General features: G+C 42.9%; 1 protein-coding gene across 4 annotated transcripts in view; it reads right to left on the reverse strand.

Moving 5' to 3' along the window:
- The window catches only part of FMN1 (formin 1), a 175,960-nt gene that overhangs the window by 116,329 nt on the left and 31,886 nt on the right, over nucleotides 1-27,745 (reverse strand). For all 4 annotated transcript variants that reach the window (XM_072115471.1, XM_072115470.1, XM_072115469.1 and 1 more), the window contains exon 2: nucleotides 6,930-8,788. In XM_072115471.1, the coding sequence (XP_071971572.1) occupies nucleotides 6,930-8,670 (1,741 nt within the window). In that variant the 5' untranslated portion in view covers nucleotides 8,671-8,788. The remainder of the gene's footprint in view (nucleotides 1-6,929; nucleotides 8,789-27,745) is intronic.

Here is a 27,745-nt window from a genome sequence, read left to right on the forward strand (position 1 = left end):
ACACTATGTACATTCTGCTCAGCTCCTCCTGCTCTATAACATGCTGCCTGCATATAGGACACTATGCACAATTACTCAGCCCCCCACTGCTCTGTAACATGCTGCCTGCATATAGGACATTATGTACAATCTGCTCAGCTTCTCCTGCTCTATAACATGCTGCATGCAGATAGGACACTATGTACATTCTGCTTAGCTCCTCCTGCTCTATCTGCATGCAGCAGTTTATAAAGCAGGAGGAGCTGAGCAGATTGTACATAATGTCCTATATGCAGGCAGCATGTTACAGAGCAGGAGGGGCTGAGCAGATTATACATAGTGTCCTATGTGCAGGCAGCATGTTATAGAGCAGGAGAAGCTGAGCAGATTATACATAGTGTCCTATATGCAGGCAGCATGCTATAGAGCAGGAGGAGCTGAGCAGATTGTACATAATGTCCTATATGCAGGCAGCATGTTATAGAGCAGGAGGAGCTGAGCAGATTGTACATAGTGATCTATATGCAGGCAGCATGCTATAGAGCAGGAAAGGCAGAGCACATTATTCTACTAGGCAATATGATGGAAATAATACTAAGCTCAGGGTTTCCTGCTCTGTAATATACTGTAGGGTAATCTTATTTGCAATCCAAGAGAAGAAAGAATAAGGCAAAATTGTGGCATATCCCAGTTTACATTTACAAAATAACTAATCAGCAGGAGTAACAAATTGCTAACTCCAGATTTACAATCTAATACCATTATAAGTGACCCGTCTCTGGTGCATTTGACCCTGGGATAGTAAGTAACGTCTAGCAAAATTTTCCAAATCAATGGCCTTTCTCATCCGGCATCCATCAACATCCTGTAATATAACACAGCGAGTCGACAACCAAGAGATCAGGTATTACAGATAAGTGGCAGGAGGGCCTGCATCATGGTGAGCCATCAAGGAGCTTTGAAATAAAATATGTACCAAAAAAAAAAAAATGCAGAATTTTTGTGCAGAAAATCTTTTGCTCTGAAAAATAATAAACTTAGAATCTACATAGAATCTGCACAGAAATGGAGCAGGTTGTATCAAATCAACCAAAATGGATTATTTGCTGCAGATTTCCAAAACGCTGCCAAATTTTTACTACAGCAAAACAACATCAATTCAGTCTTACATGTCTGCAGGTACCAAATATAATACAAGCAAAAAATAATAAAAAAAAATTCAAAAAGGAGAACAAAAAATAAATAAAAATCACAGAAAACAGCACCCGTATTTCTGCATCAAATAATGAGGTATATTCTCCTGAAGGTCATTAACCCCTTCCCTCAGATGCCCCTTTATTATTGTGTTTTTATTTTTTTTTTGTTCCGCCTTTTGTTTATCTTGCCTTGCACAGAGCAGCAGTATTTTAATTTCCAATCCATGTACTGGGAAGAATGAAAAAAAAAAATTCTGAATGCAGGGAAAAAAAACAAAAAGACAACCCCCCCCCCCCCCCACACACACACATTTGCACCATATTCTTGTGACTCTGTGCTCCAAATGATAGCTCCCTTCTAGTCTTTGGGCCAATTTAAACAAGGGGTTACCAAATTTGTATAGCTTTTATTTTGTTCTAATACATTTTTAAAAATTAAAACCTTTTCTACAAATGAAATTTCTTAGTTTCACCATCTTCTGACACAAACAACTTTTTCATACTTTGGTGTACGGTGTAATTTTTTTTTGGGTTGAGCTGATGTTTTCATTGCTACCACTAGGAACTGTACAACCTATATATACCTTTTTAATAAAAAAATGTTATGAATTGTAAAAGGGCAAATTCAATTGGCAGATGCCGAGTATAGCATGCATGTGCCACCTGAGGGGGGCTGGAGAGCAACAGGAAGGAAAAGTGGCGGCAGACCTGTGCTCCTGCAGCTGAGTCGACACCCAGGGTGCACTTGCAACATCCCCCGCCGGGGACTAGCGTTTTCTTGTGGCCTGGAGGCAGAGTACCGGAGTGGCTGCCTAGTGCGACCTTGGGCATGCTTGAGTCACCGTGCTTGGTATGTGAACCGGAGGATGGGCCTACAGCCTGGAATGTCTCTGGCCGGTCTCCAGCAGGTGGTGTGTGCAAGAAATATACAATCCCTGAGGTGTCTGTAGGATGAGTCCCTGGGTGATGTATGGGGAGCCCGTGGTGGTAAGCAGCCGTATCCAGGTATCAGATGGAGGCAACATTGTGTAAATCAACTTACAATGCTTTATTGAACAGCAGGCAACAGCCCAAAAAACAATAAACAGCAGATTCAGCAAAGCTGATGGGAGATAGCTGGTCAACAGGAAGGTTACAATCAGCCTGGTCAGGATGGGGACCTCTGCTCTGGGGCTTAAGTCTCCTGACTTGCTCTCAGGTATTAGGCTGCGGCCTGAGGTACCTCTTCTTCCTGGTAGTGGAGACCATGTGCTCTCACCCAGCAGGGGTTTATATAATCCACTGGTCAGGCGGTAGCGCTACTCCAATCAGCTTACAGCCAGCTTTACAGGAACATAATTGGACAGTCACATATCACAGTGTTAACTGTTGCCTTATCAGCCATTAGCTTCAGCTGCAATTACACAATATTCCAAGTTCTAGAAACATTCTAGCAGGTTCATGACTCCCCCTAACAGCTCCTAACCTGGAGAGGGCACTATTCGCAACTACCAGCCTGCCTATGCATTGTCAGGGGTGTTGCACACCAATATTGCAATAAGTATAGGGCTACAACTTTCTTTTGCAGGGTAACATATTCACTTTCTGTACAGAGTAGGTTTGGGACCCATACGGGGAATCACTTTCACCTTGCTGGATATAGTTGGGGGAGCTGGTAGAGTTCCTTAAAGTTAAACAATTATACGAATATTTTTTGACTACCCAATTTAAAAATAAAATATGTTCCCTTGTTTGCCCATAACCTGAACAACAGAATGCGATTTACGTATTGCTTCCTTTCTCTGCTAAACATGCCCTGATCGGTTTTATACAGTACATATAAATACAGGGTCTTCAGACCAACCAGATCTACAACTGCCTACAGAACATCCATCTGCAACACTCCAGTCCTGGTGACTCAGGAGGACGGAAGGGCCCTCTGTCACAAATAGACAAAAGATCACGAATCATAGTAGGTGGGGGTCTTGTTATTTTGCACTTGGGCCTGAAAGCGTTTAGTTTATCCCGTCAGCAGTGATGTAAGCAAATAACATACGTGACCCAGGACGTCAATGACTGTTTACAGCATGTCATTTCATTTAGGATCAAAACAAGGGGTAGAGACTATGAGGCACAGACTGTGAAAAATAAATGAATAGTACTGTGTATATCAGGATCGAGAGAAGATACAGAGGAGGTTGAAAAACATAGTTGCCTTCTTTCATAAATAGCTCCCCTCCTGACCATAGGTAGTGTGTGGTATTGCAACAAAGCTACTTTCCTCTCCTTACAGCGGAGCTGCAATATCAGCACAAACCAAGGTGCCCGTGACTTCCCTATCTCACTCTGCTGTAATTCAACCCCCTGCCCCCGGCTCTCCATAGACTTCTAGACACCATATCTCTGTGAGCTGCAGTCTAACTTAATCTTTCTCCAGCAGAACCGATTCTGCAGAAATTTCAGACAACCATTTAGGCCCCTTCCACACTAGCGTTTTTTCACGTGCGACATTTATCTCTAAAGTTATTCTAATTTTCTTGAAATTACGTTTGAGTTTGTTGAAAATGAAAAACTATGATCAGTTCTTCTCCCAAAACCATATGTTAAGGTTAGTGATGTGCGTTCTAAACCACAAAGTTCGGGGGACTAATTTGGAGTATACATGGTTATCGACTCCAACACAAACTTCAGTCAAAGGTTTGGGGTCTGGGGTAGTGCAGTAAAACTGGTTAATGGACTGCTGAGCAGCCTAATCAGCCAGCTTTTAGCCCCTAGCAACCACAGGCATGCCTAGTTTGAGCATGGCTGTGATTGGCCAGATGGGACCCTGCTGTATAAAGGCAGGATCACATGTACCGGTGCCAGTACAGCCAAGAGAGCTAGGGAGAGGTTGCAGCTGGAGGGATCGTGAGTGCAAGAACAGAGCTTTAATAATTTCATAATTGCCCCTTTTAGGGCATATAGGGATAGAAAGCTGTGAGGAACAGATACAAAATAATTGCCCTTTTTATGGCAGTGTTAAGCACTGTGTTAACCTTAATGCATCTGCAACAGAATATCCTTTCATCTGAGTTTTCCTGAATGGCGGTGCCGGTGTTTGCCAAGTCCATATTATTCCTTAGGCCTCATGCATACATACATTTTTTAAGATGCAAAATCAGTCTCTGCAGCATGCGCACAGCCAAAATTCATTTTAACAGGAAATACGGCCATCAAATGTTAATAGCCATTTTTCCTACTGCCCCGCATTACAGTTTCTACATAGAAGTATACGGGACTACATGGACATGCATGGATTTGCAGCAGTTTCTGCAGAAGTCAAGAGAAGATGGATGTGGTAAGATTCATTGCATTATTCCACAGCCAGATACAGCTTTAGTCTAAACTCACAGTAAACAGAGAAAATAGAGTCAGGGACAGTCAGGTGATCAAATTTGGGGAAGGACACCATTTGCCAGCCCATCATATCTTTTTGTGGATTTGGCTCACTTGCGGTGGCATACAGGTTACATATGGCCCATTCTTGTGGCCAAGAAACTGCAAAAATGGGATGGCAAAATGCACTTGGGCGTGTACATGAGGCCTCAGGTTCCTGGTGTCAATGATCATTGCATCCATGTTTTTTTAAATAGCGGTTACTTTGTTTGTTCTATCTGTATGCCTCTAAATTGCAGTTTCCAGTCTGATACAAAAACCCATAATGCTATAAATAAATGAATACAACAAAACTCAATGTCATTAGTCACAACATGGAGCGGAAGTAGTTTGATTTTATGGGCTTTCTAAAGTAGGCAGAGTTATCACCAAGATGGTCGCCACTGGAAACTACAACTCCCATGATCCTTTAGTTCTCAGTAACTCCTCCTCCCTCTTGCTCTGCTCCCAGTGATGATGTAACAGACTTTTTTGATCTATTACCATAGTATAATGTGTGTAACTGCCATCGCTGCACATTACCTCACAGAGATGACGTCTCACCACAACACTGGCCATACTGGGTGCACTGCAACCAACCGACTACAGCCAAACTTAGTGATGATCACATGACCTGCACAGGCAGGTGCAGAACATGTCATATGGACATGTGACCAGCGGCCATCTTACGTCCGGTGTCTGCTCTGTGCAGAAAAAAAAATCTACGTTTTAATTTCATCAGCATTTTAATACAGTGCATGTCCACAGCTTTTTTCTGCTAATGGGAGCAAAGTTTTAAGTAACAACTAATTACATATTAGCTTATATTTTAAGGACCCATTTGTATATGAATTATGCAGATTCCTGGAATACCCCTTTAAGAACTTTCCGTAGTCCATTTTTGTCAGGACAACTGCCCTGTTATTACTATTATTTTGCCGCCCTCTACCCTGATTTTTCAGCCATTTTTGGGCTCACATTCACTTTTTGAATCCAAATTTCAACAAACCTGCTCAATCACTAGTTCCGGTAGGATAAGGTCCTGTATACAATATACTAGATGATCAGTCCTACCAAGATCAGTGGGCACAGATGACTTGAAACTAAATTTTGTGCGTTTTTTTAGGAGTAAGCACCCAGAAAACATAAGGTGAAGCCATTGATTGAAAAAAAAAAAAAGAGTACCGTATTTTCCGGGCCATTAGGCGCACCGGAATATAAGGAGCAACAGTCCGATGCGCCTAATATATGTAATAATTCCATATATAAGGCGCATCGGACTATAAGGCGCAGGGTCAGGGGCGTGGCGGAGGTCCGGGGGCGGAGCGGAGACCCGACGCCGAGAAGAGACGCGGAACGCGGGGAAGGTGAGCGGGGAAGGTGAGGGGGAGGTGGAGAATAGCATACTTACATAGGTCCCCGCTACCGGAGACAGCAGATCTCCAGCGGGAACTGCAGACCACGCGGCAGAAGTTGTTCGTGCCGCGTGGTCTGCAGTTCCCGCTGGAGATCTGCTGTCTCCGGTAGCGGGGACCTATGTAAGTAGGGTCCGCTGCCCTCATATAGGGCGCACCGGACTATAAGGCGCACTTTGGATTTCCAAGGAAATCCAAGGCTTTTAAGTGCGCCTTATAGTCCGGAAAATACGGTACGTATTTAAAACAACAGGACGACTTGTGCCGTATATTTTACAGCATCAATGTCTAGCTCAGCTTTGCAGCACAGAGCCAAGCGAGGCTTCCGCTGCAGTGTTTACACCGAGCCAAACCTCACAGACTCTGCAGACATTTTTTTTTCTTACACACAATCCTGCAATGGGAAATCTGCTTTGTAATTCCACAAGTTCAATAAAATCCTTACACTTGACTGCTTATTCTCATTACCATCTTTAAGTCACCCTTCACTAATTGGCTTTGAACTCGGTCACATGTTTCAAGAGTTACTCAATGAAAGAGTTTGCATAAAACATTAACAATTGTAAAACAGAAGATGGGTTTCTGCCAAACATTTACAAGGATCTTGTCGAAAAGGAGTCTTTAGAAACAGAAGGAAATTCCAGCAAAAGAACAAAAATTCACATTTTTTGATCTATAATAATTGGATAGACATTAATCTATGGAATCAGTGTATAAACACAATGTAATGTGGATATGGAAATTTGCTGTTTCTGTGGAATTGATCACTTACAGTACTTCTCTATTATGATAGAAGTCCATTCAAGAAGACAGAATATTTTACCTGCTAACACATGCAACATCCAAGGTCAAGATGATCTTATCTTTCTACAATACTTTTTTTTACAATAACATCGCTTGACTAATTTTATAATATCAACAAAAAGACAATGACAGGGCTACTAACCTTGGGGAGGAAGATCATACTGAAAAGTAAGTGCTTTCCCATTTCTTTTTGCCTTCTGCCTGAAATCATCTGCAATGTAGGAGTCAGGCCCAAGGTTAGTAAGGCTCGATGCTTTAGTTCTTCCCCCCAGTGTTGATGAGCCTTTGATAAAATCACGTATAGGTCTCCCCCATGATCTAGGATCATCCTCAAAAGGCTTTGTAGGCAAAGGGAGAATCCGGTGATGAAGCTGAGGACTGGGCAGCAGAGATGAAAATGGAGACTGGATGGGAGACACCTCTTTATTGACATTATTACTGGATGGGAAGGAGTGACGGGGCACGGCACAGTCCAAAGAAGAGGTTGTGATGGGTTCTTCCACGTTACTATTAGATTGAGGAACAGTCGATAAGTTTGAAGATTCCTGGGAAATTGTTGCCTGTTTTATCAGGTTAGGACTGACCTTGCCATGTCCTCCTTTTTGATCAAGCTGTCCCAACCAAAACTCGGTCTCCTCCACATTATCACTTTTTAGAACCCTAAGGAGGCTCTTGTTAACAAACCCATGTACTCGCAGGACTTCATTATCAACCACAGTTTCCTCCTTAAAATCATTCTCAGCATTTTCAACTTTATCCTTCTCAAAGGTCTCGTTTAGATTAAAAACATCAACTTTAGAAACAAATTCATTAGACATAGCAGAGTGGACAGTAGTGATATTATCACATCTACCTTCCCTTGACGAGTCATCTGAGAAACTATAAGTCACCACTCTTTGCACACAGGAGCCCAGATCTTGGACTTTGGCAACAACAGTTTTGACATCTCTCTCCATGGAGGTTTGATCACTGTCAATGTATTCCAAGCTGTCTCTGTTTAATAGAACACTATGGGCTGCACCGTCCTTCTGCTGTTCCTGCACCATCCTAAGAACGTCTTGCAAGTCCCCCATTGGGCTACCATTTTGAGGAATATAAGGGAAGTCACCAAAAACATCATTGTCATACAAAGATTGTGAACTGCCAGCAGATGAAGCGGGACCCAAAATCGCTGAACTCTCACTCGGTCTATCATGACTGTTTTTCACAGAAAGCCCCGCCATAAAAATCTCCCTGTTCTCCACCGACTGTAGTCTCGGACGTAACAAGTTATCCGAAGAGCCTGCCCAAGAAACCTTTATTGATGGGGTCTTTTCTCGACCTGGTGTCATGCCTGCGTCTGGGGTGCTTTTCCTTTTAATTTTTTTGTTCACAAAATCCTCAATGCTCTCTTTCCTTCGGCTAAACCTCCTTCCTTTTTTGCCCTTGGACGAAAGAGCCTTTTTATCCAACGAGGCCGTCAATGATTCTTGGAAATCAATGGGAAAGGAGGATTCATCCAGAAACTGAGATGCTCCAGCCAGATCTTGAAATTTGCCATCTTGATTACCCATTTTTGATCCGGGGGATGTGGATGTGTTGAGAAGCTCGACCAGCAATCTATCCTTAGCAGCAGTGAGCTTGTACAGCTCTGTGAGCACGTCCCTTGTAGTAGTTTTCCTTAAGGCCTCTGTAAAGCTTTCATACGGTGGATCCCTGTGTTGTGCATGCTCCGTCTCCTCCCTGACTTGAAAACAGTTATCAAAGCATGCTCCAGCTTTGTCTCGAGTTACACAGCATTTGTATGTGAATCCCCTGACATTACCCTGAGGAAGATAGAAGCTGACGTAACAGAGCTCCATAATGGGCTGGTGCAATCGGAGGATGGAGTTATTGCTCTCCATTATCCGCCTCTAATTAGTTCAAAATCTTAATAATATCGTCAGTGTTCTCTCTGCTTCATGACACAGCATGTGATGCCCGGGCTGAGAATCATCTGACCAACGTCCACAATAACTTGTCCTGTTATGACGAGAAGAAGAAAAAATATTCAGCGTGTCAGATACATGTACCCACAATGAGTCACTAAACATTAGTGCCATTAACCATATAGTGACTTCCTAGCACTTCACTTTACTGCATGCTAATAAAAAGGGAGCCAATATCTGGCAAATGGTAACCCATAAAATGGTCACAAAATTTAAAACCAGCTGGATAATAAAATTACATATAAACACATGTTCAAGTAAATGAATTTTCTTGCTGCCAGCTGAATTTCAAAATAAAGAATATTAAAATAAATCATTAGGAATAATAATTCTTTTGCTAGATTATAATACAAGAAAGAAATAATATTAAAATTAAATAATTATTAATAATAATTTTGCTATAATTTAATACAAGAAATAATAATATTCTTATTAAATATTAGATTTACGGTAGGTACCAATAATAGGAATATCAATAAAAGCAATACCAATAAAAATAGAAACAAATTTAAACAACACCAATTATAACATTACCACCGATGATATTAATATCAACAGCAAGAATAATAATTATAATGACATGTAAAAGTTAATACATAAGAAAAATAATATTAAATAGTAAAATGAAGAAATGCACATTATTCCAATTATTATATTATTAATGGGGACATTGCAGAATAATAATGGTTACAAAGCACCAGCATTCTGCCATGCTCACCAATTAAGGAAATAGCAAAAACTATTAAAACTAAACAAACATCAAGCAATAAAAACAAAAAGGAGAGATGTTACAACCAAAAAAAGCGGAATAAAAAATGTAAGAATCTTGATATTTATTTAATATTATACGCTATTTTACATTCAGCAAAAAAATTTTTTTAAACTTTTTTTCCTGAATACAGATGTAGCAGAGCTGAATTGTGTCAACTTACACATTGTGTCAACTCATCACTAGAATGCAAAATGGTTTCATTGCAATCCAATGCAAATAACTGCAGATGATACAAATTTATGCAGAATGACAAACTCAGCTCCACTACATCTGTATAATAAAAAGTCTGAGAGTCTGAAAGCAAATTGCCAGAGAACGGTCACAACGCTACTTAGCAAATCGGTGCCTTTTAAATGTTAACCCTTCAAGATCAAGCCACAAATCACCTTAAGAGCAAAGCAAGCAGCACACAAGACAATGCATCCTGACTCACCAAGCAGAGGGACTAGTGCAGGAAACCAAGGATTACAACCACTGATGAGAAGCAAGGTAGCCACCACATAAACAGGAGCCGACGGACCCAACTACATAGGGTGGGGTGTCTGAGGACTGGCAGTAATTCATAACGACTATGTCTCCCATCCCCAGGGTGAGACGCCGCAGTGAGGAACAGGAAAGCATTTACAGAACACTGGAACCTTTATCATTAGATTGAAAATCACCAACATCAGGAGGAAACGAGGACACAGCCTTGTTATGGGAGGTGTATTCCCCAGGCAGGGGGACATTAAGCATGGCCGGATGTATCCCCCAAACTCAAATCACATTAAAGCCCCACAAATGAAATGTACCTTGACCACTAATCACATTAATGGCTTCTGTCGAGACTCTGGTGAATGTCTTGATTTGATTTCTCTTCAGACTGACAGAAGCGCCCACAAGAAGTTAAATAAATTAGACTACTGCTGCCCTTCTCTGCCAAGACGCTGCCAGGCCGACGCAGCAGGTTGCCCACGTCTGGCGCGCTGCATTACACAAGTGCCGAGATGAAGGTGTTGATGAATACAATGACTTGTAGACTGTTTAATTAGAGGAATATATAACAGCAAATGTTCTTGTCCAGCATTACACAGTATGATACCTGCTATTAGATTGGGGCAGACATATAGCCTGTGCTGCATGTTCACCAGCACAAGGCCCAACGAGGGATGGGGGCCCCCAACTTGGAAAAAAATTAGTTCTTAAAAGGGGTTGGCCACTTTGCCTCAGTTTTTTTTTTGTAATGTGTTTGTAAATATGAGGGGCAGAATATATACATCTATTAAAAGTCCTGCATCACTTTATTGATGTGTAAAGCAAAGCCTCCTGGGTGTTAATTCTAAGCGTTATGTGTGGAGAAAACCAGTGGCTGCTTATTACCTGCCAAATACAATCCCAATGGGGGCACATGGTGGTGGCAGCATCATGATATGGGGGCAGGGACAGGATGACTGGTTGTAATTGTAGGAAAGATGAATGTGGCTAAGTACAGAGATATCCTGGATAAAGACCTCCTCCAGAGCTCTGGACCTCAGACTGGGCCAAAGGTTCATCTTCCAACAAGACAATGACCCCAAGCACACAGCTAAAATAACAAAGCAATATCTCCAGAACATCTCTGTGACCATTCCTGACTGGCCCAGCCAGAGCCCGGACCTAAACCCAGTGGAGTATCTCTGGAGAGACAGGAAAATGGCCTCCACCAACATTCACCATCCAACCTGAGGGAACTGGAGAGGATCTGCAAGGAAGAGGCAGAGGATCCCCAAATCCAGGGGTGAAAAACTTGTAGCATCTTCCCAAAGATGACTCATGGCTTAGGTGCTGAAGGGTCTGATTAACATGTGATATTTGAGTTTTTTCGTGTTTAATAAATTAGCAAAAATATCTACATTTCTGTTTTTTTTTCCTGTCAGGATAGGGGCAGAGTGTACAGACTGTACTGAGCAAAAAAAAAAACTTTTTTGATCTTACCAATTGGCTGCAATGAAACAAAGAGTAAAAAATGTAAAGGGGTCTGAATACTTTTTGTACCCACTGTATGTTAATAGACCCTTCCCTACGTTAGAACATAGGTAATAATTTAGGGTAGTTCTATCTGTTGCTCAGTTTTTTTTTAAATAGATGAGGTAGGTTGGTGGACACACACACACATCAGTTTTGCGCTGGGGTCTACAGTTGTCTGTTTTGGGTTCTTTATAATACACTTTAATTAATAGTAAGCAATGGGTTCATTAGCCACATCATTAAGTATTTGCTGCATTTTGAATTGCCGGAGATTAAAGTGCCTTTGTTTGATCGTTGCCAAGCTGCCATGATTCCTTGCTTTTGGCACGGTGATAATGGAGCTCCTGAGATGGGTAACCCTGATTAAAATGGTCTGTCATTCAACAACATTTACATACATATACAGAAAAGAGATATATATATATAGATGGAGATTTCATTTAGTTAACGCTTTGACCAGTAATGTTACCTCAACATGTACTCACGGGGGAAGGTTTTGGACTTTGTTTCAAAACGTAGTCAAAATCCTGTGTGTGGATGTGATCCACAAACGCGTTATCCAACAGAATTACCGTATTTTCCAGACTATAAGGTTCACATAAAAACCTAGGATTTCCTTAGAAATCCAAAGTGCGCCTTATAGTCCGGTGCGCCCTATGTATGGAGGAGGGCAGCGGACCCTACTTACATAAGTCCCTGCTACCGGAGACAGATCTCCAGCGGGAACTGCAGACCACGCGGCACGAACAACAGGCGCCATAGCGCGAACCAACTTCTACCCCGTCGGTCTGCAGTTCCCGCTGGAGATCTGCTGTCTCCGGTAGCGGGGACCTATGTAAGTAGGGTCCGCTGCCCTCCTCCACCTGAACGGACCCCCTTCCCCGGAGACCGCTCACCTCTTGCCGGGTCGGTCTCCGCTCCGTTTTCCTGCCACGCCCCCAGGCCTCCACCACGCCCCGGACCCTGCGCCTTATAGTCGGGTGCGCCTTATATATGGAATTATTCCATATATAGGGCATTGACTACTAATGCGCCTTATAGTCCGGTGCGCCTAATAGCCCGGAAAATACGGCACTCCATTTTGTAGACTTTTTATCATTTAATATAAGGGGGGGGGGGGGGGGGGATTTAAACTCCGCTTTATTCATTTTTTTTAATCACTCCACACTTTTTCATTTTTCTGTGTACAGAGTGGAAATAATATGCAAAATGGGGCAAAATTAACGAGAAACTGCATTTGTACCATTTTATTGTGGCCTCTATTTTAACGTCTTTCACTATGTGCTCCAATTTGCATCTCTTACATATACTTTGGTTCGGTACAAGCACAGGGATATCAAATCTATAAATCGGTTTTATTAGGGGTTAATAGATTTTTAAAAATGAAAACTTTTGGTACGAAAAAGAAATTTCTTCATTTTGCCACATTCTGACTCCTATAACTTTTTCATACAGAGTTGATCTAGGACGAGCTGACGTTTTCATCGCTACCATTTGGGGGACTGTGCGACCTGTTGCAAAATGGCAAAAAATTGGAGATTCAGACATTTGGGCACATTTTTCCGTTATGGTGAAAAGTGAATGACGGTTTTTATATTTTTATAGATTGGGAATTTTGGAACATTGTGATATAAAAAAGTTTATTTACTTTCCCCCACTTTTTTAAAATGATAAATTGTTTTATATGTGTTAGGGAATTTTAAAACCTTTAAGTGAATTTTATTTTTATTAATTTATTTTGTGTTTTTTTTTTTTACTTTTTTGATTTTTACATTACTAGCATATGAACTAGTGTGAATGTGATGACAGGGGCTGGAAGTCCGGCAGTGAATACGGCTCCCCGCGATCACATTGCAGGGGGGAGAGGCAAGAGGAGAAGGAGGGAGCCCCCTCCCTCTGCAGGTACATAGAAGCTCTGCAGGTACACAATGCTATGGGATCTAAGGGGTTAAATAGTCTGGATCAGAACTCATTCCGGACTGTTAGAGCAGGGCGACAGCTGGGTCATTACATGCGTGGGGGGGCCCGCACAGAACTAGCACTAGGCCAATGGAAAAACCCGTTGGCCTAGCCCAGGGCCCCCAAGTGGCCAACGTAGAAACCTGTGCTGCTAACCCCTTCCATCTCCCTAGGGCCCAACTTGCCATCACATCACCAGAGAACCCCTTTAAAGGAAACCTACCACTTGAAGTGGCAGGTTTAAGAGGGAACTACCGAGCACCAGCTCAGGGTGAGCTGGTGCCGGTCGCGCATGGTGCACCCAGCGAGTACCTCCCTGTGCCATACAGTTTAAAAAGTGTTTTAAACAGCGATGCTGCGGTTTAAAACACTAACAAAACTAAGCTCCGGCACCAGCTCACCCTCAGCTGGTACTCGGTAGTTCCCTCTTATACCTGCCACTTCAAGTGGTAGGTTTCCTTTAAGGGCGTCAAGTCTTATCTTTGGAAATCCCATGCAGTAACTCCCCAGTGCAATGCACTGGCAAAATCTTAACATAAAACACATCAGCCACCAGATGCTTCTTGCAGGTTTCCAATGCTTGCGGACTGTGCAGACAGTCATGTAGGACACCGCACAAAAGTAACATTTGACAAGTGATCTAAATAATGGTCTTATTACATGTACACCATCATGCAAGAAAAAGTTTCCTCACCAAAAAAAAAAAACTACTCAAGAAAGAACAATAACTTTTCAGTCTCCTGCAATAACTTACTCTAATTAATTATTCATCACTTTGTAGATTAATCGGCTTTCTATTCTGATATGCTGAGCTTAATATTTTTACCAAGAACACAGTCAAAAAAAAGAAAGCAGTAATTTCTCTCCTTTTCCTACAAAAATGTCATCCAATTATGAAAAATAAAATTACTGATCAAAAAAGCAAAAAACAACAGTGAAGTCTTTAGCAGTGGAATAACACCAACCAGTGCCAGGGCTTAGAGTTTTGGTAATTTCCTTTAAAGGAAATCTACCTCCAGGATGAAGGATTGTAAACCAAACACACTGACATACTGGTGTGTGCCCCCTCTTCTTGTAGCTTCATATACCTTTGTTTTTAAGAAAAAGAGGTTTTAAAAATTATGTAGATGAGCCTTCGGGGCTCCAAACTCCATTGACATCTATAGAGCCTGGAGCCCCTGAGGCTCATTTGCATAATTTGTGGAACCTTTTTATTGTTAAAACAAGTCCTAAGAAGCTAAAAGAAAGCAGATCCTGCCAGAGGGGGCACACACACCAGTATATCAGTGTACATGGTTTACAATTCTTGATCCTGGTGGTAGATTTCCTTTAAGGTTTTCTGTTTTTCAGAGTATTATTATTTATGTGTACAATACTTTCAAAACCCTATTGTCAACTAATATGTAATTACAACTATTGTAAAGCAAGATAACTCATCTGGTGACGTGTGTGACTCTTTATTTGCTTGAAAAAATAGCACATTCTATTAAAAAATATTACTCTGTAGAATACTATGTATCAAGAACAGGTACAGAGGTTCCAGCTTACAAGCCTCATACAATACTGGATATTTCCCAGCTCTTTATAAAAAATGAAATTGCATAAATGTGGTATCAATAGGGTAGATTTATTAATCTGTCTAGGACAGAATTCTGTTTTTCTGTAGTTTGCACTAAAAAAAAAACTATTTGCACCACATTTATAAAGGGTTTTTAGACAGTTTTCTGACTCTCCTACGAGTAGCTCTACAAAAGGGGTGTGGTCTGAAAAGGGGAGTGGTCTCACACCAACAAAACCGCTGACCCGACAGAATTTAGTGCTAATTTTCTGGCGTAAAGTAAGACAACTAATAGGAGGTGCAGGTTACGACTTATATGGCACCAGATTTATCATCCAGCATTAGACTCATAAATCTGTTGTTACAGAATAAGACTGTCTAGTCCAACACTGCAATGTTTAACCTTTCAAATATTTATAATTCTGCGCCAATGTTTCTTCACAAATTGTCAAGAATCTAGATTACAAGAAACATGAATATCCACCAATAGGGCAAAATCTGGTTAGGAGTTGAATTTAAGGGTAAAAAGTACAGTACAAGTGGCCTCCATACATGATGCTTCGTTCTCACACCCTTTTTGGTGGATAACAACATCATCATCTTATTATTCAAGGTCGTATCTCCAACCTTGAGGACAGCACCAAATATTCACAACCAACCAAGGTTAATCACTTAAAGGGAACCTATCATTAGAAATTGGCCACTAGCAGTATGTTGTCAAGCAGCTCATAGATGATGTTCCTTTCATGGCCTGATATGGTGGCATCATCCAGAAAATCAATTTTGAAGTGAGATGTAAATTGGTTTTATGAAGTCAAGGAGGCGGAAAGTTTAACACTGAAGTCAAGCCCTCCCTGCCTTCAATTTTTCCTTTTAATGATCCTACATTCAGGGACATCATTGATCTGATGTACTGAAGTCCGGTGCATGATGTCAATCACATGTGAGGGGGTGTTCAGAGGAAGAGAGAGCTTCACTTCAGTGTTAAACTCTCCGCCTCCCTGACTTCATACATTGTACTTCAAAGTTGATTTTCTGGATGATGCCACCAAGCTGGGCCATAAAAGAAACAGGCAGTGGCTTAACTAGGAGGAGAAGAAGGGCCCCATAGCAGATTTCTGAAGGGTACCCCTGCCGGCTTAAAAATATACATATATTACATTCCTATATACATAAACATACAGTTCATCACTCATACATACACATTTATACACTGTTACACACATATAGAGCACGCACACATCACATATACACACATATAGTGCCATATACAGACATACAAGCTTACATACACACATAACGTACTGTATTTATACACACCAGATACACACACATAAACAATATATATACCACAGTGTGCAGCGTAATATATATATATATAATGGTGCACATTCTTCATTCTTTAGTGTCAGGTCGGATGACAGGGCCCCCTGACACTGTAGGCCCCATAGCAGCTATGGCTGCTACCGCTGTAGTTACGCCCCTGGAAACAGGATATAGAACCTGCTCAGCTGCTTGACAACATACTGGTTGTGGTTTACTAGATCAATTTCTGATGACAGGTTCCCTTTAATGCACTTTAGCATTTACTGTTGGCTACACTATAGCACACAGCCTTTATGAGATTGTCATACTGCACTGTTACGGTGTTGGGCAGCCAACATGCAAAGTATGTCCGCAATGGCTATGGAGAGGTGAGGAGTGCTCCTCCACCCAGACTACGGCCCAGCAAGTACATGTCAGTCTGCATGAGGCCTTATTGTGAGTTTTCTTTTTTTTTCCCCAAAAAACAAATTTTCTTCTGCCACTGCATTTTTTGCATTGAAGGCGGCAGAGAGCCTTTAGATACATACAAAATATTTTTGTTAACCGATCCTATTTTGTTATGGCTAAGCGCAGTTATTTACTATCCCGGGCAATGCTATTATATATAAAAATTGTGTCCTATAGAGGGGTTTGACAGATGGGTATTACATAAAGACATACATGATTAATGCCTCTCATTTCCCTTAGCTGAATCACATGTAATCCAGATTTAATACTGAAAGTATCTCGTGATAAGCAGCGGCTCATATGTGCTTATAAAAGGGCAATGATCTACAGAAACTCTAAATTTAACTCCAGTCATAGCTGAATCAGTGAATTATACCTTGTGCAGGACCTGAAGGGAGGAGCAGGACTCTAGGTTCTAGCAAGGTCCTAGGAATACATTGAAAAGGAGTCCTGCTCCTCCCTTCAGGCCATGCATTATTCAATGAAAACAGCTTTAAATGGAGTGTTCCTTTAAAGGAAATCAGATCCATTGATGCTAAACTAATAGGAATCACTTGCTGGTTCTGTTTTCTAGGTGCTGGAACAGTTTTTTTTTTTTTAATTCTGGAATGGTAGCATCCTTCAGAAAAAAAAACTTTATACAATATGCAAATGAGCCAAAGGTGCTGTGGCCTACATTACCAGAGAGCCTCTTGGCTCCACCATCTTGGGCAATTGAACATGGGTGCCAGCACTGGGCATACCCAGGCAAGTGCAGGGGACCAGAGCTGCTGGGGGAGGGGGGGCAAGTAAGGCTTTATAATGTATCCATGGGGGTTGATGGGGGCTGTATATAAATATCCATGAGGGGCTGTATATAAAATAACCATGAGGGGCTGTTTGGGATGATAAACTAAGGACTATTTTAGGAACAGAAGACTGTTTTACTTTCTGAATTTTTTGGTGCCACTGCGGGAGCTCTCTGCAAAGGGGCCGACTGAGGCTACGTCGCCCAGGAGCCTATTAAAACCTGGAGCTGACCCCCCTTTAAAAACAGTGATTTTGTAAGACTTACAGACGGCTGAAAGGAACTATAATTAATTCAAGGATGAATAACAGATTTAAAATAATCTTAACCATAATCTTATATCAGCCACATCCTCCTACCAGTCATATCTCTTCACACCATCTGCCACACTGAAGACTCAGACGTTACACTTCAGCCCCCTACCCCATGTTCACAGAAGATTAGAGAACTCAGCAGTTGTGCACAAGACAAATAGACAGACAGGACTCCGGAGACTAATGAAGACTTTTCCTGAATAGATAATCAGCATGTGATCCATGTTCCTATAAAAATAACTCCACCACAAACTGGAAGCCTGGACCTAGACGCTTACATGAAAAGACTGAACTCGTGACTTCTCTTCCACTTGTCTAAATAGAGACAAAAATTTCTGCAGCAGGAGCCTTCTTCACCAGACAAGTAACAGAACATTCCACCTCTCACAAGTTCAAGGGAACCAGCAGGTGTTCCATTTTTTAGGAGGATTTGTCAATTCACCTAAAAAGTCTATTTTAGAACATTCTTGTGATCTACAAAAAAATAAGACATTTTTTCCTACAACTAGAAGTCCAAGTTCACACCCAAGGTCAGTCCCAGCACTAGGCATACTTGGGCATGTGCTGGGGCCCAGAGATGCTGGGGGGCCCACATAAGGGAAAAGCAGACAGTTTTAGTTTCCGAATGTTTAATGCCGCCATGTGAGTTCACTGCAAAAGGGACCCACTGAGGCTCTGTCGCCCAGGGGCCTACTGAAACCTGCAGCCGACCCTGTTCACAAGTGCGATTGAACCGTTGCTAAAACTATAAGGCTACATTCACACTACCGTATGGGGGACGTATATAAGGCCGATGTATATACGGCCGATATACGTCCCCCACAGACGGCAATGGGCACACGGCGCCTTACGGGAGCGGTACGCTGCTGCACACGTGCGGCACCGTACTGCTCCATACCCGGGAAAAAGATAGGACCTGTCCTATCTTTACCCGTAATACGGCGCCGTGCGCCATGTATCCGTATGGAGAGGGGATGAGCTGCGCTCACCTCCTCCTCTCCCCGTGTACTGCCGTTGCCCGCTACGGTACGGGCGGGCAACTGCAGTGTGAATGTAGCCTAAGAACGGATCCGTTAAATTGTTGATTGATTTTAATGGCTTCCGTTAGCGGCCGTTTCCACCACAGAAGTAGACACTAACGGAAGCCGTGGAAATAATTCAACAATTTAGGCTAAATTCACATGATCATTCCTTCCCTCCGCTAAAAAAAGTGAAGAATGGGAGGTTTAACATTAGTTGAAAATCCCATTCACATCAATGTAAATTTTAGGTCATCCGTTATGGTCAGTTTGGCAGGGATCCGTTTTTTTCTAACGCAGGAAAAGTACTGCAGTCTCCGTCATTTTTTCCGTCCAAAATACCCCTTCCTAAACGGAGGACATAAAATGTACATTGATGTCAGTGGGATTTTTAAGAGATACATTAAAACCTCCTTTCTTTAATTTTTTTAAACTGAGGGAAGGAACGGTGTGAAATGAAACTGAGACTGTTGTTGTTGTTGTTATTTTAGTAATGAGAACGTCCAAAACACAAGTGTGAACTGGCTCTAGGTTGTATAATTTCTCTGTTATTTTTCAAAAAATTTGGAAAAAAAAAAATTGTAGTTGTGGTCGCTTAGCCTGACACAATTAGTCAGAAATGAATATATTAAACTGAGGTTACACCCTTTTGACAGGACCAGTGGTAACTCCCATTTGTCAATGTCATAAAGCTAGAGGTGAAAAATTTGTATTGTAGGCACCCAAGTAAAGGCCCCCCAGGACTGTTTAATCATGGCTTACTAAAACATTATAGCAGTGCTGGCCACATGGTTTAAAGACAGAATTATTATTAAAAATGATTTATCTCCTGTTGCTTTTCTGTATCTTGTAATCGCTGTGCACAATATATCAGATGCATTAGGACTATTACTTCTGACATGGCGTCCATGTGGCTGCATGACATCATCCTTGCCATAATGAATCCACTGCGCTATATACCAGTCTGATCCTGCAATCATATTGTCATCTATCCATCGGCTTCTTTGTGCTAAACTACCCAATAAAAAGCAATTGACAAATAATAAGCAAATGTGTCACCATGGGATCAGACTATGTAAGGTGTGTCTGTAGTCTGTAACCTTGAGGACACCCACCGCAACTAAAACCTACCCAAAAGATAAGCCCTGGATACAAAACAGCCATATCTTCTGAACTATGGCATGTAGAGACATGGTTCTGGTGTCAGTTTAAAGAGGCAAATCTCCCCTTTCATACCAAATTTTCTAGATGCCACAAAGTAACGGATACAGTCAGGTGTGAAAGCTGTAAAAGAATTACACACCTGATTCTAACTTTGAAGTTCTCCATTCATGTGGCAGGAATTTATCAGCGCTTGTATGCAAGTTTTTGGAGTAGAAGCTTTGATATAATCACAGATTTTTGCACGCTGCTACGAAGCCTTCGGCAAAGTGGGCAGGCATGGAGCGTTCCTGCCTCATGCCTGCATACTTTAAAAAAAAATTAAAATAAAACATTTATTCACAGGTTTCTATGCAAAACTATGCCAGGTCAGATTTGGCGTAGCTTCACCCAGTGACCATTTTGCTCGACGGACACATCAAGAGGCCTAACCAGAACTGTTTCTAGATGCCAAGGTTCAGAAGATATAGCCTTTTGTAGTCTGAACCCTCCAGCCTGTCAGCTAAAAGCAGCCTGAAGAAGGAAGAGGAAAAGGAGGAGTAAGCTCACAAATACAATGTACAACAAACAGATGAGAAATTGGAGACAATGGGGGAGATTTATCAGTGTCTGAGAGCAGGACTGTTCTAGTTACTCATTTAAACTTGAGCTCTGATTGGTTTCCATGGGCAACTAGAACAGTTTTACCTCAGACATTACTGATAAATCTCCCCCAATAATTCTAAATGCATCCCACCCCATCTTATATTAAAGAGAAACACGGTAGATATGTAAAACTCCTCACAAAAAATAACTATATTAAATATTTGGTATATATTTGTTACTCTTAAAGGGAACCTGTCACCAGAACCCATTTTTTATCCTCCTCCATGTCCCCATAGGGACTCGTATGCACATTACCAAACCCCAAATTTTTATAATTACTTGGCATTTTTTAGTTGTAAAGATAACTTATATCACAGAATACCTGTCCCAGCGGTTTGTGTACTGTGGAGTGCTCCCCCATCCTTTGGAAACCGCCGCGTCATTAGAAAAAAAGGACACTCCCATTTCCTTTCTCGATACGACACAGCTACTAGCCTGCCCCTTCACTCTACTGCTTACCAACCATGGCAGGCAGGTATTTCGGACATGCACAGAAACATATGCGTTTGTTAACACAATGTTAACAGCTATGTAATCAGACAAATCTCTTCTCAGCTGTTCTGATGTGTTTCAGAACGCATGCGTTACTGCCACGTGTGAACGCACCCTCAAGAACCTCCTACTCTGCACTCATTACCTGTATTACTTACACGTTTTATCTTGTTTCCTGTACGAAAAAAAAATCTGCCCGCACACTCCAACCTTTCCACCATGGGCAAGACCAAAGAGCTGTCTAAGGACACCAGGGACAAAAGTTGTAGACCTGCACAAGGCTTGGATGGGCTGCAGGACGATAGGCAGCAGCTTGGTGAGAAGACAACTGTTGGCACAATTAGTAGAAAATAGAGGAAACATTAGATGACCGTCAACCTTCCACAGTCGGAGGCTGTGTTCTCAGCTAGCTTCAAGACATTGGCCAGGTCCTTCTGTGTAGTTCTGGGCTTAATCCTGACCTTTCTCAGAATCCTGCATACCCCATGAGGTGAGCTACAGCCCCCCTGTAGTATACAGCATTGAAGATGGGTTGTGGTTGAGTCTTCCAGTAGGACAATGACTGAAAACACACAGCCAGGGCAACTAAGGAGCAGCTCTGTTTGAAGCATTTCAATGTCCTGGAGTGGTGTAGCCAATCTCCAGGCCTGAGCTCAATCAGAAAACTTTGGTGGGAGCTGAAACTCATTTTTTGTCCAGTGATGGCCTCAAAACCTGAAAGATCTGCAGATGGAGGACTGTACCAAATATTTCTGTTTTTCTATGGAATTAAATACTGTATATACACTTGAGTATTAGCCGAGACCCCTAATTTTAACACATAAAAACGGGAAAAAAAAAACCTATTCTCGACTCGAGTATAAGCCGAGGGTGGGAAATGCATACAGCCTGCCAGCCCCCCCCATCTAGTATATAGCCTGCCAGCCCCCCCCCCCATCTAGTATATAGCCTGCCAGCCCCCCCCCCATCTAGTATATAGCCTGCCAGCCCCCCCCCCCATCTAGTATATAGCCTGCCAGCCCCCCCCCCCATCTAGTATATAGCCTGCCAGCCCCCCCCCCATCTAGTATATAGCCTGCCAGCCCCCCCCCCATCTAGTATATAGCCTGCCAGCCCCCCCCCCCATCTAGTATATAGCCTGCCAGCCCCCCCCCCCCATCTAGTATATAGCCTGCCAGCCCCCCCCCCATCTAGTATATAGCCTGCCAGCCCCCCCCCCATCTAGTATATAGCCTGCCAGCCCCCCCCCCCCCCCATCTAGTATATAGCCTGCCAGCCCCCCCCCATCTAGTATATAGCCTGCCAGCCCCCCCCCCCCATCTAGTATATAGCCTGCCAGCCCCCCCCCCCCATCTAGTATATAGCCTGCCAGCCCCCCCCCCATCTAGTATATAGCCTGCCAGCCCCCCCATCTAGTTTATAGCCTGCTAGCCCCCCCATCTAGTATATAGCCTGCCAGCCCCCCCCCCATCTAGTATATAGCCTGCCAGCCCCCCCCATCTAGTATATAGTCTGCCAGCCCCCCCCATCTAGTATATAGCCTGTCAGCCCCCCCCATCTAGTATATAGCCTGCCAGCCCCCCCCATCTAGTATATAGCCTGCCAGCCCCCCCCCCATCTAGTATATAGCCTGCCAGCCCCCCCCCCATCTAGTATATAGCCTGCCAGCCCCCCCCCATCTAGTATATAGCCTGCCAGCCCCCCCATCTAGTTTATAGCCTGCTAGCCCCCCCCCCATCTAGTATATAGCCTGCCAGCCCCCCCCCCCATCTAGTATATAGCCTGCCAGCCCCCCCCATCTAGTATATAGTCTGCCAGCCCCCCCCATCTAGTATATAGCCTGTCAGCCCCCCCCATCTAGTATATAGCCTGCCAGCCCCCCCCATCTAGTATATAGCCTGCCAGCCCCCCCCCCCATCTAGTATATAGCCTGCCAGCCCCCCCCCCCATCTAGTATATAGCCTGCCAGCCCCCCCCCCATCTAGTATATAGCCTGCCAGCCCCCCCATCTAGTATATAGCCTGCCAGCCCCCCCCCCCTCTAGTATATAGCCTGCCAGCCCCCTCCCCATCTAGTTTATAGCCTGCCAGCCCCCCCATCTAGTTTATAGCCTGCCAGCCCCCCCATCTAGTTTATAGCCTGCCAGCCCCCTCAGCTAGTATATAGCCTGCCAGCCCCCCCATCTAGTATATAGCCTGCCAGCCCCCCATCTAGTTTATAGCCTGCCAGCCCCCCATCTAGTTTATAGCCTGCCAGCCCCCCATCTAGTTTATAGCCTGCCAGCCGCCCATCTAGGTTTATAGCCTGCAGCCCCTGCCCCCAATATAATGCCTGTAGGAAAAACAAACGAACAGTGCACTTGCCTTACGACCCCACCCCCCCCCCACCCGGCTGATCCACTTCTATACAGCGATGCTCCGGCATTGGCTCGGTGTCTCTGCGCCGTCTGTCGCAGGCACCATGAGGTCAGCCTCATGGTGCCTGCGAGACATGAGACATCATAGTGTGTGCCGATGTCAGCGAGGGGATGATGTCACGATCCCTGCGACGGACAGCATGGGGACAAGGAGCCAATACCGGCGCATCGCTGTATAGAAGAGGACCTGCCGAGGGGATGTCGGAAGGGGAGTCCACTGGTTTTTTTAATTGACTCATGTATAAGCCGAGGTAATACTCGAGTATATACGGTACTTATTTCATGCAATAAAATTTTACCTGCAAAAAAATCGACCTCGTTCTCATTTCCCCACTTAAATGGTTTGTCTAAGATTTGAAAGACATGGCCGCTTTCTTCCAAAAACAGCGTGATATGCGACTTGGTATTGTAACAAAGTGCCATACATTTCTATGCAGTTGAGCGGCAATACCAGCACAAACCATGGTCAGCGGTTTCGTGTTTTTATTTTTATAAAGCACCCATGTTTTTCAAATCTGGTACAAAAGCTTTTACCCCACTAAACTAATACTAAAGAGTATAAAATGTCCTTTCTCGAATTACCCTTTACATTAAACCTCAACCATTTAAAACAAAATTGTCTCCAAAGTCATATGCAAATGAGCTGAAAAGAACAAAGGCTATCCCGAGAGGAGTCATGGTAAGTGGCTGAATGGGGAGTGGTCACCTCAGATGTCCATTTCTAGGACTATACAACAAGGTTTTGTGTCATAATGGAAGAAAAGAATCTCATCCTTAAGATCACAAAACTTGTGGTTCTGTGAGATACAGAACTATGGATATGGGCAGATAAAGGAAAGAAGCAGGAATTGGATCCTGCAGCTTGTGAACCGCCTGCATCTCCGGTTCTGTAGCACAGAGAACCATAATCCGGGTGGAAGTTTAAATATGAGCTTCTTTAAGAGAACCTGCCATTTAAGTTAACCCAGACAAACTACTTTCTTCATTAAAAACTATGATGAAAAAACATTGCCTTTATCTCTAAAGCAGTGGTTCTCAACCTGTGGGTCGGGACCCCAGCGGGGGTCGAACGGCCAAAACCGGGGGTCGCCTAAAGCCATCGGAGCCGCAATTTTACTGTGTTTTTACGGTGAGTTGCATGGTTTGGGGTCACCACAGCATGAGGAACTGTATTGCGGGGTCACAGCATTAGAAAGGTTGAGAACCACTGCTCTAAAGGGTTCCCCTCCATGGCTGCAATGTCAAAAAAAAAAAATCAGTTTGTAAACTCATATGTAACTCACCTGAAGTGAGTCCAATGACAGTAATGGGGTCCTGCATATTAAAATTGTACTTTCTTTTCAATGCCTCCTAGTTTCTGATTGACAGGTCTCACTGCTGAGACATGCTGCTGTGTGGAACATTGAAAGAGAACTTTACTTCATCATTGGGCACTTCATGTGACCGGAGTGATGTCATCTAAACTCCTTTATTCAGTCACATTTGCAACGTCTACCCCATTTATGTATCTGATCACATGAAATCACAGCATGCCTCCATGGACTTCTATTCCGCCCTATGCCTGGATGGAGGCATGATGTGATTTCATGTGATCAGATACATAAATGGGGTAGATGTTGCAGACGTGACTAGGTAAAGGACCTTAGATGACATCACCTGGTCACATGACATTAGGTGCTAAATGTTGAGAAGAGACATGAGACATGAAGAGCACTAGATGGGAGCGGACGGCTGAGCAGGACACGGCTCCTCTGATGCCAGGTAATATAACAAAGTTGATTTATGGTTATGTGAGGGAAACAATTTATAGCTAAAAGAAGGGTGTCAGTTAAGGGGGCTCTAGGGGAACCTGTCACTATTTGTGAATATGGGTTCTCTTTAAATATAATACCAAGATAGGGGCATCTGAACTGATACCCTTCCTTCAGCCTCTGACACATCTCAGGCAAAAAAGTGACTCTTCTCATCTGATTTGCATACAACCCCAGAAGGGATTATATTATCAAGTATATCAAGTAAACTGGAAAGAGGGATTTCTAGAATGGAGATTTCATACCCTATCTACTGGGAGGGACATTAGTGGGGGAGCTATGGGTGACATTACTGGGGAACCTGTGGATGACATTACTTACGGGGGGCTTTTGGGGACATATGCTGGGGCTGTGAGGAACATTTCTTACCGGGGACTGTGGGGGTATCACTTGGTGTAGGGACATTACTTATTTAGTGTAGGGGGCTATTCAGTATGGGGTTATTTTTTAGTGGGAAGGGCATTATTTAGTGTGGGTATTATTAGGTGGGGGCTCCCATCATCGGGCATGAATTGGGTCAACGATAGGGAGGCATTAAGTGTAGTAGCATAGAGCGGGCATTATTTAGTGCAGGTCACACTGCGGGGGAATTAGAAGAGGCCACAGTTATTAAATGTAAGTTACATTTGGGGCACATTATATAGTTGGTTTTGGTGCAAGCACAGAGGGATATGTACAGGAGTGAACACTAATGAAAATTTGCTAGATATATTCAAGGGCCTCTACCCTAGTTAGGGTAAATGCTGATGACAGGTTCCCTTTAAGGTAGTCTGCAGAATGAAAAAGGCTTATTATTCTACAACCTGGCAGAGTCAGCAATTCCCGCCTCTGGTAGACTATTATCTGCAGCAAGCTAATCCACGTAATGTGCTGAATGCTGGGAAATCTTATTTATTCCTCAGACATGTACAACAGTGAGATAGTTACCTGAAATGGAGGATTTTCACTTCAAACCTGTCCTATCTTCCCATGAAAAACAATTCCTCAGCTTTTAATAACCAGAGAGGATCCTCTAGTCACCGAACACTTCAGCTCCATCTGCATTCATTACCCACTTGACCTTTTCATAAGTTTTGTCAAAACAAGAAGAACAAAATCCCTTAGCAGAGCCGACAAACACTGGACAAAAATGTATTTCCCACCAATAGAAGCAGATCAACAATTACAGAAACTAAGGAAAACTACACCATTTCTCTCAATACTGGATCCCCACTGTGCACCGAACCAACTGGAGTCCAGTCCAGAAATCTTTAGTTGCAAACTAGGACGTCATATGAAGGATTATTAAAGGTCCTATTATTTTCAAGGATTTCGGCCTCCTGGGCACAATTGTTATTTTTCTATGTTCACAATTTGTGGCTGTAATGGAAGTATTTGTGGGCCGTGTGTAATCCGTATGTCACAGTACACAAAGTTGGTACATGTGTAATCCATGTTTCTGTGATTGAGCTGGGCCATCCCATAAAGTCATGTGATTGGTGCCCAGCAATCCGTGTTTTTTTTAGCAACCCCATTAACTACTATGGGACTGTCTGAACCACAAACATGGATTAGAACAGGACATGCTCTGAGTTTTCCCTATTAGGGTATTAGGCAGAGTCAAAGATGAGGAATCCTCATGAGTGAGCAGGAGCCTATAGCAATAAATGGAGCCGTGAGACAGCTTCAAAAAAGAAAATGGCCGTAGTACCTGATGAAAAAAAATATGTATTAATCAGCAGGATGATATAGATCGTCCTAATGCGGCAACGGCCCGCTAATTAGAATGCTCTGTAAAATCCCATCATTAAAAGGGGTTGGCCACTTTTCAAAAAATATTTTCCATTAGACAAGTTCCTGTACACTTGCCTCTTTTGAGAGCTTCAGCCTTTCCCGGTTGTCACCATGATCCCCTCTGCATAATACAGCTTGGACACACCTCATTCAAAGAGTTTTCTGTATTTTCATGACTATAAAAATTGTAGATTCACATTGAAGGCATCAAAACTAGGAATTAACACATACTTAAAATTATATTCTATGTTTCTTTTGCTTTGATTACTGCTTTGCACACTCTTGGCATTCTCTTGATGAGCTTCAAGAGGTAGTAACCTGAAAAAGTTTTCACATCACAGGTGCTCTGTCAGGTTTAATAAGTGGGATTTCTTGTCTTGGGTTGGGACAATCAGTTGTGTTGTACAGAAGTCAGGTGGATACACAGCACACAGCTGATAGTCCTACAGAATAGACTGGTATAATTTGTATTATGGCTAGAAAAAAGCTAAGAAAAACGAGCGGCCATCATCACTTTAAGAAATG

This window comes from Engystomops pustulosus, chromosome 7 (genome assembly GCF_040894005.1).
Source record: "Engystomops pustulosus chromosome 7, aEngPut4.maternal, whole genome shotgun sequence".
NCBI lineage: Eukaryota > Metazoa > Chordata > Amphibia > Anura > Leptodactylidae > Engystomops > Engystomops pustulosus.